This window comes from Hemicordylus capensis, chromosome 4 (assembly GCF_027244095.1).
Source record: "Hemicordylus capensis ecotype Gifberg chromosome 4, rHemCap1.1.pri, whole genome shotgun sequence".
Lineage (NCBI taxonomy): Eukaryota > Metazoa > Chordata > Lepidosauria > Squamata > Cordylidae > Hemicordylus > Hemicordylus capensis.
In genome coordinates, this window is record NC_069660.1 from 163,217,779 (window position 1) to 163,232,779 (window position 15,001).

The 15,001-nt window shown below is 41.5% G+C and overlaps 1 protein-coding gene across 1 annotated transcript; it reads left to right on the plus strand.

Moving 5' to 3' along the window:
* The first annotated feature begins 4,316 nt into the window (after window positions 1–4,316).
* Window positions 4,317–13,828, plus strand: LOC128324261 (E-selectin-like). Its single transcript, XM_053248593.1, has 10 exons — window positions 4,317–4,334; window positions 5,041–5,427; window positions 6,623–6,730; window positions 6,875–7,060; window positions 7,525–7,710; window positions 8,828–9,013; window positions 9,490–9,600; window positions 12,079–12,097; window positions 12,201–12,275; window positions 13,761–13,828. Exons 2-9 carry the CDS (start codon window positions 5,097–5,099, stop codon window positions 12,220–12,222), a joined length of 1,149 nt encoding a protein of 382 aa, XP_053104568.1. The 5' UTR covers window positions 4,317–4,334; window positions 5,041–5,096; the 3' UTR covers window positions 12,223–12,275; window positions 13,761–13,828.
* The last annotated feature ends 1,173 nt before the right edge of the window (window positions 13,829–15,001 follow it).

Genomic DNA, 15,001 nt, shown 5'->3' on the forward strand with positions numbered 1-15,001 from the left:
ACTTCACGTAAAAGATGGTCGTATGTTATGATGTCTGACCTTGAAGATGAAATATTTTTCTCAATCATTCCTTCTGTTGCGTCTATTTATATGAAATTATAGGCAGTGGAACTCTTTTGTTTTACCTTTAAAAATCTAGGAGAGAACTTTTAAAAATTTAAATAAATATTAAGGCATACGTAAATCATTTTCTTGAGTCTTAATGTCTTGTCAGTTAAGCAATGGAGGGGGCTGAGGGGGGGCACCATTGTTCGGCTGTGCTTAGGGCATCAGTTGCCCTTAATCCGGCCCTGTGATGTCCATGTATATAGGCGCTGCTTTGGTTGTTTGAAGAATGTGTTAGCAATGAAGAGATCATTAGCTTGGCAGAAGCTAATAAGTCATTCTCCTTTTCTGTTTCCTAGGCTATATAGTCCGAATGTGTTTTCCTCCTTATCTTTTCCAACTTTGGCATTCTAGTCTCCAACCACCAGCATCACATCTTGCTTGCATGTTCTGTCAATTTCAGACTGGACTTGAGCATAAAACTCATCAACTGAACTTCCTCTTCTTCTGCATCAGTCGTTGGGGCATAGACTTGAAGAACTGTCATGTTAAAGGGCTGTCCACAAAATCTAATTGATATGAGTCGGTCACTGACCACATTGTACCCAATTACTGTCATTGCTATATTCTTCCTGACTATGAAAGCAACACTGTTCCTTCTTTGGTTCTTGTATCCTGAGTAGTAAATGGTATGATTTTCTCAGGAGCGTAGCAAGGTTGGAGTGGGCCCAGAGACTAGATTTTAAAATGCCTCCCCCCCGAAGCTCAGCTCATGAAGTAAAGAAATCTTAAATGAGGCTGAATAGTGGTAACAAAAAGCATAGTAAAATTTATATATATCTCCCATGTTTCACAACAGAACATCATCCTAAATTATTTTTTAAAAGTTTTTGTAAATTTGTGGACAATGCAAGTCATTTAATGGTACTAGAGAAAGACATGCTTTTCTGGTAGCTCCAGATCTTAACACTCACATCAATTTTGGAGGATGACTACAACTGAAGAAAGTCCGGGCAGGTGCGCAGCTGGGGGAATCAGTCATGTGACTTGCCTCTGGGGCCTCCCCCCCGCCAAGGCAGTGGGCCCTCAGACAACAGTCTCCCCTTGCCCTATTATAGTTATGCCCCTGGGTTTTCTGACTGAAAGTGTCCCAATCCAGTCCATTTTAATTCACTGATGCCAAAGATGTCAATCTGTAGTTGATTCATTTCATCTTTCACTGTGTCAGGCTTGCCCATATTCATGCTTCATATGTTCCATGTTCCCATTGTAATTCTTTCTTTGCAGCTTCAGATTTTCTTTTCCTGTTTGGCACATCAGCTGCTAGACGTCCAAAAGGCTTTAGTTTAACTGTGTCATAAACCACATTGGTACTCTGAGAGATCCTCAGCTCTTCCTCAGTAGCATGTTGAGTACTATCCGACCTGAGGGGCCTGTCATCCAGCACTACATTGACAATCATTTGATTTTGTCAATCATTTGATTTGTGGTTTTCCAGGAGTGGTTTACCATTGCCTTCTCCCGCGCAGTATGAAATGATGCCTTTGTCATTTTCACGGAAGTAATTGTCTGCTTCCAGCACCTTCCTGTATCACTGCTGCCCAATATAGGTGCCAGCTTGCTTTAGCTGGGCAGCAGGGATGACCTTCACGCTTTGGGTGACTCTACTGGGAGTATACCTCGCAGTGTACTTCACTCATCCCAGGAACACCCACCACCACCACAATGACGCAGCATAGTAAGACTTGGGGGGGACCAATCAAGTAGAGGACAATTATTTTTGCTGCAGTAAGGAGGAGATGCCAAATTGATGGAAGGGGGAAATTGATGAGGGGGGAAATTGATGATGGGCATAATCCTCCCTGTTAAACCACCTGGAGAGCAATGGGCCCCTGAGGGGGATGGCGTCTCCTCACCTCCTGCCCACTGTCTCACTCACATTGGCCAGATGCACAGAGCAGTCCCACCCTGCCCTCCCTTTCTGGGAAGCACACCTGCCCATCGTGGGCTTAGGCAGTGCACCTACTACAGTGGCAGGCACCATAAATAATGCTGTCCAGGATGCCCCAGGGTCCTTGGATTTACCTAATCCAACCCTTGAGTTCAAGAAGGCCTATCTGATTACACAGCATGTATGTCCATCCATCAAATCCTGGAACCTACTTTCAGGATGTCTGCTTCCCCCTACCCTGCTAGAACAATCTGCAGGACAGCCAGGGTGATTGTCTGTGGCAGGGAAAGGGTTACTGTGGCCACCGCTCACTACAGTGACTTCCCTCACCTCCTATGGATGGTCCAAACAGCTCTGAAGCTCTCTGGGGATTGCTGAGTGCAGCCGAGTGCTCTTGGAGCTGCTGTGGCCACCCATTCTGGCATCAAGGCCAATAGGAGTGTGGCTGGTGACATCGTGAAGGCTTTCCAGCATGAGGGCAGGGCACGGGGGCTACTGGAATCCCATCCAGTCCCTGTAGGCTAATGGCTCCCTCCCATAATCAGCTCCCTGGAGTTATGGAACAAGATTTTGTGAGTGCTGCACCACAGCAACCTGGCATCAATAGTGATTGTGTGCTCGGTTCACTGGCTTACCTCAGGGAGCAGGAAAGTAACCATGGCCTAAATGTCTGTTGTTGTTGGTATATTATATCACTCTGTTTTGATTGTCCAGATTATAAACGTAGTATGTGATCAGAGATTATTTTATGTGTGCTTGCGTATTATGATTGAAATGTAACCCCCCGCCAAATAAAATAAATGTAATGTATTTGAAAACCTGAATTTGGAATAATTTGGAATAAAAGAGAAAGATGCACAAGAAGAAATTATTTTTAGATTTATTTCACTGGAATAATTGTTTCTGGCAGGGTGTTTCTTAGAGCAGGCAAGCAGGGTGACCGCCCGGGCCTTGCCCTTGTTGCTGACATTAAAATTAACTGGAAGGGACAACCCCACACTGACTAATTTGCACCAGGCCCCACACCCTGCCAGGGATCTCTAAGGATACCCCCGTTTTTTGGTTCTAGAATTTAGATCTCCCTAGTTTAGAACTGAGATTTTCTTGGAATAGAAATAAATCTAGTACTCAGTATAGTGACACCATCATATCCATTGTTATAGTTAGGATTTATTTCCATTATGCATGCTTATGTCCAGGAACTAAAACCCAGCACAGACACTCAACAAATCAATTTTTTCCTTTTGCAAAGGAAAAGGCAGGTGTGGTTGCTTGGTTGTTTTAGCATCAAGAACATTCTAAGGAATTAATGTTGTCTACCTAGGGAAATTATCACTTTCTTTCTGGTGATATCCTGTTGCCGTATCATGAGAATTCCAAGAATGCAGGCGAGTATAAAGGATAGATAGATAGAGAGAAACTTTATTTCAGTCATCGACCAGAACAAACGAACATCATAAAGGCGAATACAAAGGCAGTGGGATCAGAGCTGAAGCCAGCCAGGGTCAGCAAGTGAAAGCTGTAAGGAGAGTGAAGACACTGACTTTGCAAAGGAAACAGGCTGTACAAGGCAACCATACCAACTGACTACTTAGAAACTTGGGCATTACAGCCATTCTTGGTAAGTAAAAAGGCATTGAGGCCTTTTTTTTTGTTTCTTTCATTTTAAATAAAATGTCAGAGAGAAAGTTGAGTAGAAAAAGACCACTGAACTAATTTACAAGATCCATTTTTCCTTGAAATAGTTGAGAATTATACTGGAAGTTGATATTTACACTGTGGAATCATAGAAATACACGTGCTACTTGTTTCACACACTGAGGTCATTCACACAATCAAAAACTGTGTTCCACCCTGGTTTGGGAGCTGTGTGTGCCTCCAATTTTCCAAGGTAGGAGGAACCTTGCTGCCATACAGTCACTTCTACCCAGGTTTTCCTCTTACCTTCCTTCCACACAAGCAAAAATTGGGAGCACACACAGCTCCCAAACCCTGGTAGGACATAATTATTGATTGTATGAATGACCGTGTGTGTGTGTGTGTGTGTGTGTAAACAACTTTAAATGTGCCCCAATGTTCAACTGCAGTATATCTTTCTTATATTTTACTTACTGTAGCTGTTTTAAACAATTTAGTATGTTCTATCTATCTATCTGTCTGTCTGTCTGTCTATCTATCACATTTGTATACCACCCAAAACACATCCTTGCTTTCATACAGCTAATTCTGCAAGGCCAGACTGACTAGAAGAAGAAGAAGAAGAAGAAGAAGAAGAAGAAGAAGAAGCCAATTCCTGACATCATGAATGCCTTTGGGTTGGTGCCCATTCTCAGCTATGGTAAGTTGGAAATCTCATTCTAGATTCCTGTCTAGAATGAGGTTGCAGCAATAACCTTGCTGGGGTTTTCTTTTAGCTGAAAACAGCAGTCCTGTTTTGCAGAGATTTTTTGTAAAGGATACTCAGAAAAGTCAAAAACTGGCAGAGACTCTCTTTGGATGAGAACAGAAGCAGTGTGTGCAGTGTGTGAGTACTGGGTATGTGTACACCTTGCAACCCCTCCAAGAGACCTGTCTTTCCTGATTGCCTCCAAAAGAGGATGACCACCAGCCATGCTTCTCTCCCTTGTCTAAGAGAAGCTCAGGAGATTGTTCCTCCTTGGCCATTCCTCCCTTCTGACACTTATAGGCCACTTCCAAGCCAGATTCCTTCTTGTTCCACCACCACTCCCCTTTGTGTTGGCCATTGCTTACAGATAGGCTTTGCTCCCAAAATGACTTGAGCCTCCACTCTTGGCTGAGGGAGCATTTGCAGCACTGGTGGTGGTGTTCTCTCCTCCTCTTGGGTCGACCAACGGGGAAACAAGGCTATCTGCCACTTGCTTGGCAAAGTTACTGCTAGAACCATGGATTGACTTGGCCCTTTGTCCCTTTCACCTTCTTCCCCTATTATGGAAACCATTCCTGCCTCCTCGGACCTGAGTTCAGTGGGAGCACACCACACACACAAACACACATGCCAACTTGTTGCTATTTTTTCTTTCTAGGACTTTTGTTACTTAAGAACAGCACTTGCTGGACTTACCATACTTCAGACAATAACATGACCTTTGCAGATGCTGAGAAATGGTGTAAAACCAACTTTACACATCTTGTTACTATTCAAAATAAGGAGGAAATTGAGTTCTTGAATGAAAGATTTCCTGAAAATCAAGGTCATTACTGGATTGGGATAAGAAAAATTGGCAATGAGTGGAGATGGCTTGGAACAAGTAAGAAACTGACTGAAGAAGCTGAAAACTGGGCTGAAGGTGAACCAAACAACATAAAGAATAATGAAGATTGTGTGGAAATGTACATCAAGCGGAAAGAAGATGCAGGAAAATGGAATGATGAACCTTGTGACAAGAAGAAAGCAGCTTTGTGCTATACAGGTATGATCAGGGAGCACCATGATTATTATCTCTGCAACCAGAACATTTAAAAAACAAGTAGTTGGAATTCTTAGAATTTGGTAGACTCTCTTGGCCTCTGTGTAAAAAGTCATGTTTGTGTTTTGTGGCTTGCATATTCCTAGACAGACAGAGACACAGACGTTGCTTGGAAGAACAGTTCAAAACACTTCTCACCACAAAGTCCCAAGATAGCCATAGGCATGACATGATGCTTTAAGACAGACCTCTCTATCTTAGCTTTGAACACTCAGAAGTGCTATTTAAATGCTTATACTCATGGTTGTTAGTGCTGTCATTTACTATTGTTGTTATTAAGCTAGATCATACTGTTGTTGGTGTCTACAAAGCTGAAATCCAGCAAATCAGTACTGGGCAGCCATGCTGCTCCAGATATCTTAAGGTAGGGGTTCCCAATAGAGGGTACCTGGGTTCCCAGGCGGTACTTAGGGGCCTCCTCCATCCCCATACTGCAACTGCACTTTTGTTCTCCGTCTGGGGATTGCTGCCTTGAAGCTGATGCCTCCTTAGCATTATGTCTGTTGCAGAAGGGGAAAGAAGAAAATGAAGACCCTCCTCCTCTGCACCTGATTGGCTGGCTACATGCTGAAGCTCAACGTACCCCTCTCCTCACCTGACTGACAAGTTTCAGAAAATTAGAACTAAGTGCTTTCATTAGTTTTAATGAGGTACTTATGAGTAACTTAATCTGGATGTAAACCAGTGCTTGGAGTAGCCTGCCTTATAACTGTAATATTTAGGAGAGAAAACACACACACACACACAATCTCTGTGGCGTACTTGATATGAAGGTCTATACCAGAAGAGGTATACTTGTTAAACAATGCTGGGAACACCTGTCCTAAAGGATATTGCAAAATATCTGGATAACTGGAATGCTTAGATGTACCGTGGAATAAGAAAATGATAAGCAATGGCATTGTGTTCATGGGGAGCCAAATGTCTAAAGAAATTTGTAAAGAAGGAAGAGAATAGAGAGTCCCCTTTTATTCCAAAGCCTACAGATATGCTCAAGATAGAAAACATCTTGTATATTATGTAATGCCAAACAGTGGTTCAACATCTCATATTGGAATACCACAATATACAATATATTTTCCATCTTGAGCATTTCATATAATATGTATTATTTATAATCTACTGAATTGTCTTGCAGCCTCGTGTGAGCCACACCCCTGCAGTGGTCATGGCGAATGTGTAGAGACCATTAATAATTACACCTGCCACTGTGACAGAGGATTCTATGGGCGTGACTGTGAACATGGTAAGACTAACCTTTTCAAACCTAGACACAGTGAGCATATGTCAACTTAACTGAATCCCTACAAGTCAGTTTTAATTGTGTAGATTCGTAGCATGTCCTGAAACAATGGCCTTCCCTGAACTCTTTGTTTGTATTCTTCTGCAGTAATGACCTGCGACCTCCTGACAGAACCAGCACATGGTAAATTAGACTGCAACCATCCTGTGAAGGATTTCAGCTACAACTCATCTTGCCAAGTTCAGTGCACAGAAGGATACAAATCAACTGGGATGGATCCAGTATGGTGCACTGAGTTTGGAAACTGGTCTGCACCCATTCCTGAATGTAAAGGTAGGTGGACTGAGCAGGTCCTAACTCAATGGAAGCCAATGCAGATCTCCTGAAATCAGTGCTTTTAACTAGAGGGAGTTCTGAATTATAACATACACTGTCAATGAGTCTACCTTGCAGTGTCAGCTGGAAAAGAAGTAGAAGAATAAGTAGAAGTTTATTTTGTGGCAGATTTTGTTCGAGTTGTGAGGATATGTCTCAAGAATCTAGTCCAAACTACTCTCAAATAATTTAAAATACTCATCAGATTGGACAGATCAGTGTTATCTGGGGCTAATAACCTAGATAAATCTGTGTGTCATTACCAGTTCCCTTCCACCTTCTCATGTATTACTGGACTTTTATGAGTAGTTAGAGGAAGAATATGCAGCTTCAGGTTCAATTAAAGCCTGACTAAGCTGAAATGAAACAAATCTAATAAACTTCCTGTAACTGTAACTCTTGCAATTCACTCATATTTCTAGTTGTAGAATGTGGTACACTGCAGACTCCTGTTGATGGCTTCCTCAACTGTTCCAGCCCACCTGGACATTTTGCCTGGAATTCATCCTGCGAGTTTGCCTGTAGAGAAGGATTCCTCTTAAAGGGCTCCAGAAGGCTTCAGTGTGGTGCATCTGGAGAGTGGGATAGAGAGAAACCAGAATGTGAAGGTAATCCTTTTGTGTCATCGCCTTGCCTGCCCACACTGAACACATTCCCCCCTTCCCACCCACCCAAGTGGCTCCATGTAACACATCTGAATTAACCTGAGGTATTTTTGTTTCAGCAGTGAAATGTGAAGCAGTACAAAAGCCTGAGAGGGGCTTTGTGACTTGCTCCCGTCCTGACATAGAACTGACCTATAACTCAACCTATGATTTAGGTTGTGAGGAAGGATACTTTTTAAGAGGATCACCCCAAATTTGGTGCTCATCAAAGGGTCATTGGTCAGAGTCAGTTCCCAGAGCTGTCCTTAGGGCATGGCAAGCTCTTTTAACCCCCATTAGATTTAACTGGAAGGGGGCCCAGCAGTGGCTGATTTTCCCCCAGCCCCATGCTCCCCCCAGTGCTCTCTAAGGACAGCCCTGTCAGTTCCTGTATGTGGAGGTGAGGCTTTAGATCTATGAGGGCTTTGGATTCTTCACACATTGAACTGTAGCTATTACTTTGAGCCTATTCTAGAGTTGCAGAGGAAGTTGCTATTTATTAAGACATTTTCTGTTAGTTCACACAAGCAGCTACATGAGATGACAAAAATTTATGTGAAATGCACTACTTCAGGCTGTAGAGGGCAATTACATGAAAAATAGTTATCTATACATAGCAAGTTAGAGAGAACAGAAGGCTAATCTAGAGCTCTTCTCCTTGTCATGTTAGCTTTCTATCGGATGGGGATTTCTTTTCTATGGAGGATCATTCAAATATGTGATCTTCAATCTGAGTTCTATTTCTAGGTCTCAGTTGAAGTAAATCAATACAGAGTACAATACAATACAGAGTATCCAAATATCTGGAGCATTCCCATCCAGTGCTTTTGGACTTAGAGACTGAAATTGCTTCAAGACAGGAATTAAAAATACAATCATATATGTTAATCTGGACAACTTTTCTGAAATACTCCTGTTCTCGCCCATAATGCAAAACAGATAGGACCATTCTCCTCTACCCTAAAGTACAAAGTGGCCATCAGCTCTAGCATGAAACATTATGAAATGCCCAGCATTAGCTTGGTGAAGGACACAGTTCTGCACATTCAGTTGGTTTTATGACTGCATTTTTATATTTCAGCTGTGCACTGTGGAATTCTGAAGGCCCCTGAGAATGGCTTCTTGAATTGTTCAAACTCAGATGACTATTTTGCCTACAATACTATCTGTGAGGTCAGCTGTATGGAACGAAGGGTGTTGAAGGGTTTCCATCTACTCAAGTGCTTGGCTTCAGGAAACTGGACAGCAACGGTTCCCACCTGTGAAGGTATCTGTCTGTCTCATTAACATTTCTGTTTGTAGTCCTGGCCATACATATTAGGCTTTTGAGTTGTTTTGAAAAATAAGAAAGATAACACTTTCAAAGGCAACACTTTGATTGCCTTCTAACTGACAGCCTCTCTTGCTGTCATTTGTTTAACATAGTTGGCTAGAGGAAAGACATACAAGAATTATGGGAAATAGAAAACCGGTGTAAACAGGGGTTTCAGTGATATGGGGGAAGGAGGATGCAACACCGTTCCAAGGGAAAAATACTATTATTGGGGAATGGCCAAAGAACCCATTTCTAGAGTGCCAGAACTGCTGATCTGAGACTTGTCAGAGTTACCAATGCTGACAACCATGTAATTATAGGAAACACAGACAGGAAGATTGCTTCTGGCTAGAGAAACAGCAGAAAGGATTTCTTTAAAAAAGGTTGCTTTCCTACAGATTTCATGCAAACTACTTTTTAAACTTTAGCTCCTCAGGCTGGATGGGACTTTGTGAGTTATTTATCCATTGGAGCAACAGCCTCCTTTCTGTCAGTAGGATCATTCCTTATCTGGCTCATAAAGCGGCTTCGAAGAAAAGGTAAAATATTTTGCTCATGTCTTCTTTTCAGGCAACATGTTGTTGCTTTTAGCGGGATGAAGCAGTTTATAAAAGGCATTAATGTGAAATGGCATACACTGAATTCTATGCATGGCATTGTTGTACGTCACATGAGAGCATGGCACCCTGGAAGTAAAAAGAAACCTATGCATGTTTCCTCAGAAGCTAATCCCACTGAATTCAATGGGATGAATTCCTACCGTATACAGGTGAAACTTGAAAAATTAGAATATCGTGCAAAAGTTCATTAATTTCAGTAATGCAAATTAAAAGGTGAAACTGATATATGAGATAGACGCATTACATGCAAAGCGAGATAAGTCAAGCCTTAATTTGTTATAATTGTGATGATCATGGTGTACAGCTCATGAGAACCCCAAATCCACAATCCCAGAAAATTAGAATATTGTGAAAAGGTTCAACAGTCTAGGCTCCAGGTGTCCCACTCCAATCAGCTAATCAATCCATAACACCTGCAAAGGGTTCCTGAGCCTTTAAATGGTCTCTCAGTCTGGTTCATTAGGAATCACAATCATGGGAAAGACTGCTGACTTGACAGTTGTGCAGAAAACCATCATTGACACCCTCCATAAGGAGGGAAAGCCTCAAAAGGTAATTGCAAAAGAAGTTGGATGTTCCCAAAGTGCTGTATCAAAGCACATTAATAGAAAGTTATGTGGAAGGGGAAAGTGTGGAAGAAAAAGGTGCACAAGCAGCAGGGATGACCGAGAGGATTGTCAGGAAAAGGCCATTCAAAAGTGTTGGGGACTTTCACAAGGAGTGGACTGAGGCTGGAGTTAGTGCATCAAGAGCCACCACACACAGATGGATCCTGGACATGGGCTTCAAATGTTGTATTCCTCTTGTCAAGCCGCTCCTGAACAACAAACAACGTCAGAAGCGTCTTACCTGGGCTCAAGAAAAAAGAACTGGTCTGTTGCTCAGTGGTCCAAAGTCCTCTTTTCTGATGAGAGCAACTTTTGCATCTCATTTGGAAACCAAGGACCCAGAGTCTGGAGGAAGAATGGAGAGGCACACAATGCAAGATGCTTGAAGTCCAGTGTGAAGTTTCCACAGTCTGTGTTGATTTGGGGAGCCATGTCATCTGCTGGTGTTGGTCCACTGTGCTTCATTAAGTCCAGGGTCAACGCAGCCTATAAGGAGATTTTGGAGCACTTCATGCTTCCTTCCGCAGACGAGCTGTATGGGGATGCTGACTTCATTTTCCAGCAGGACTTGGCACCTGCCCACACTGCCAAAAGTACCAAAACCTGGTTCAATGACCATGGGATTACTGTGCTTGATTGGCCAGCAAACTCGCCTGACTTGAACCCCATAGAGAATCTATGGGGCATTGCCAAGAGAAGGATGAGAGACATGAGACCAAACAATGCAGAAGAGCTGAAGGCTGCTATTGAAGCATCCTGGTCTTCCATAACACCTCAGCAGTGCCACAGGCTGATAGCATCCATGCCACACCGCATTGAGGCAGTAATTGCTGCAAAAGGGGCCCAAACCAAGTACTGAATACATATGCATGCTTATACTTTTCAGAGGTCCGATATTGTTCTATTTACAATCCTTGTTTTATTGGTTTCATGTAATATTCTAATTTTCTGGGATTGTGGATTTGGGGTCCTCATGAGCTGTACGCCATGATCATCACAATTATAACAAATTAAGGCTTGACTTATCTCGCTTTGCATGTAATGCGTCTATCTCATATATCAGTTTCACCTTTTAATGTGCATTACTGAAATTAATGAACTTTTGCACGATAGTCTAATTTTTCGAGTTTCACCTGTATAAGTGAAGTGTATCAGTTCTGTTCTGTTTATTTATGGTCGCTGACCAGAAAAATAATATACATACATACATTCCAAACAGTAACAATAAACGAATTCAGATATTGATAAACCTTATGAAATCTAACTATACAGATACTCTCTTACTTCAAATTCTAATGGCAACAAGGCAAAATTTAGAGACTGCATAAGTAATTTTATCAGCACTGTCAGATAAAAGATAACTAACATAGAATTTGTCCGGGTGGCCAGAGTAATTTGCTAGAAGGGGCACTAGTAATTCACAGCGAGTGTCCGTGTAAAAACTACAGCATATTAGCACATGAGATAGTGTCTCAGTAGCTCCTGCCTTGCAAGGACAAAACCGCTCAGCATAAGGGACTTTTAAAACCCTACCTCCAAACACAACAGAAGGTAGAACGTCAAAGTATGCAAGTGTAAAGGCTCTGTGGGTATTTTGCTACTGTAAGCTTATCTAAGTAGTTAGCAGGTTTCATATTCAAAAGTTGGTTACCCACCATTAATCTCCTTGATATAGAACTTCTATTGGATTGTCATGCTATATCACAAATTCTTTGGGTACTCCCACATAAGTATGCATATGATTGTAATGTAAGGTTTAATGCTAATATTTCTTCCTTTTCTTTTGCAGCAAAATTTAGTCCTGCCAGGTATGTTGTGTTTCAAACTCAGAGTACATTTTGTCTGCTATCATATTGTCTAAGGACACAGTGACTTACAAATACACTTTTTTTTGCCTGTGTTTTACCATAGTTGCCAGAATCTTGATTCATGAGATAGTTTCCAAAGCTCCAGTCACCTGATCTAACTCAATCGTGTAAGCTACAGGTGAGTCACAGTTTTAGTTCTGTGGAAAAAACATTCATTGCTAGATCATGTTTTGAAGCTGGGTCCATAGCTCTGCAGAAGACTAAACGCTCTACATGAAGAAGGTCGCAATTTCAGTCCCTAGCAGCAAGGCTAGGAAGGCTCTTGCTTGAGACCCTGGAGAGCCACTGGCAGTGACAACAACCAACATAAGGCAGGCACACAGCCTATGCATTAATATTGCTTTATTTTAATAACTTAAGCCACTTTGTGCTGCAGTCTGTGGAAATAATGGAGCATTGAAATTTTAAAATAAATAATAAAAGCACACATTCTGGTGTTTGCCTTTTGATGAGTTTACTTTATTTATTTATTTATTTGATTTCTATACCGCCCTTCCAAAAATGGCTCAGGGGTGGTTTACACAGAGAAATAATAAATAAATAAGTTGGATCCCTGTCCCCAAAGGGCTCACAATCTAAAAATAAATGTCAGATAGACACCAGCAACAGTCATTGGAGGTACTGTGTTGGGGGTGGATAGGGCCAGTTACTCTCCCCCTGCTAAATAAAAGAGAATCACTATGTTAAAAGGTGCCTCTCTGCCAAGTTAGGAGAGGTTCAACATGCAAGGGTTCAAGAATCAGCATGGCTGAAATTGAAATTGAAATGTCAACTACTGCAAAATCTCAAGGGTCTTGTCATTCCTTAAACCTAACAAGTTCCTAGTGAGCCTGTAAAACTCCTGTTTTAGCCATGACGGCTGTAAGCATGGTGGGGATAAGGGGACACTTAAGTAAGTTATTATTTCAGCAAAGTGGCTAACCTCCAGAGCTGCTTAACATGGGCAGTACTAATCCCCCTATGCTGCTGTGGACTCACACCAATGAAATACGGGAGTTTTTGCACTTTTGTGCAAGAGCACAACTACTTCGAGGAGCTCCCAAAGTGCTCCAGAAGTGCTCCTTAGACCAGAAATATGTTGCTGATGGTCAGGTGGCATGTTTCTGGTCTAAGGAGTGCTTTTGAACATGTGAGAGTTTCTCAAAGTATTTGTGCTCTGTTTTGTAAGAAAGCACAAGATCACCGACCCAAACTCCATTAAAAGCCTGCAGCAGCGTGGGGGAGGATTAGCACTGCCCATGTTAAGCTGCATTGGGTTACAGTCAGTGTTCCTTAGAAGTAGGAAAATACTTCTGAACCGAAACATCACTTCTTATTCCAACTATACATTTCTGATGCTAACAATTAGTAGACAGTTGCACTTGACAACAGGGTTATAGACATCACTGGTTTTGCCTTCATTTCCATGAATCTCTATCTGGAAATATGGCAGATCCATCTAATGAGGAGGGCTGACAACAACCTTGCATGCAGAATTGAAACTTGCGGGGAAAAGTAAAGTGAATCAAGAGTATGGTCCAGCTGCAGAAGTATTTGGAATGAGAGATAATTCAGTCTTTCTCCTGAATACCTCTTTTTAAGTTGCAAAAATTGTTTTTTCCAGAGGGATTTGAAGCTATCTTCACCAATGTATTTGAAGAAGGAAAATGAAGAGTGAGCAGAAGTCAGGTCTTCCGTTTAGTCATTAGCATCACATTCAGCAAATGAAGATGTAAGTCTCTCTGTCAGTATCCAGCAGCCTTCCAAGAGCATGGCCTCAACTACAAAGCTGTGTTGTCTGGAAAAGACCTATTGTCCCAGGACTGAAGAGAAGATGCTTCAGTGACCTGAGAAAAACCTTCCTGCTACACCACAGAACTCCTATGCTTCTACTGGTTATCTCTTTCAGTGGAGAAATGTCAGCTGCAAATGTTTACAGACTAGCATAGGAGCTTTGTGGTTTATTTAGTAGACACTAATGGCCTTGGGCACAACCCATCGGGGAGTTCTCCGGCCCCACAATTTGCTCCCTTTCGTGGGGCTAGCACAGCGAACTTCCTGGACTGGTGGGTTATACTCCTTATTTCAAGGGGAAAATAATTTTGTATAATGGTTAGAGCTGAAATGAAGTAATGGATTTCACATCCAAAGGTCTCAACATCAGAGTATGAAATTTGATATTTTAGATTTTGGTTGGTGGTGGATTTTAACTTTGTGCCATTATTTACCATTTGGAGAGATGACTTTTGGTTTCACCCCTAAAAGACCGTTTGCGAAACTCAAATGTTGCGCTTGCAAAATTTAAAACAAAAATCAAACATCCACAATTTAATTTCAGTTCTAATATTAGCAATACATACTAGCAATAATTTTTTCTCATTTACAGAGCATTTTCCTAAGCTAAAAGAATTCTATGTGTGAAAGCAAAGGTATAATTGCATCCTTGATGTGATGTGTTTCTTGACACCAGTCAGGACTTTAGAAATACTCCATCCTTATGGGATTTTGTACTGATATATCGATATCACTGATTATATTTGGCATGTTTCTCACAATGCAATCCTGTGTGGTTAAGAAAACTGTAAGAAGAATATATGTTCAGATAGAAAATGTAGGTAGATTAAATTCTATTCACTTAGAACTCCCTCTAAATAAATTGCAATAGTTGTTCTTTAAATAACAGAGGAACTGTATATTTTAAAACATTTTGAATGTAAGTATAAAAAGAATATGGTTTATAGCTATAATCCTGGAATATTTGTGTTTTAGGGATATTTTGATATATTCTCTATGAAGCCAGTGTAAAAGACGTATATGACCAGTTTCAGACACACAGCTAAAGGAGGTATGGAGAGGCACTACCTT

Bases quoted from the DNA above. Each gene is read 5' to 3' on its own strand.
- LOC128324261 (XM_053248593.1), top strand. From the start codon at position 5,097: ATGACCTTTGCAGATGCTGAGAAATGGTGTAAAACCAACTTTACACAT. The intron at 7,711-8,827 runs GTAATCCTTTTG...TTTATATTTCAG, and splicing joins AGAGAAACCAGAATGTGAAG to CTGTGCACTGTGGAATTCTG. The intron at 9,014-9,489 runs GTATCTGTCTGT...TTTAAACTTTAG, and splicing joins AACGGTTCCCACCTGTGAAG to CTCCTCAGGCTGGATGGGAC.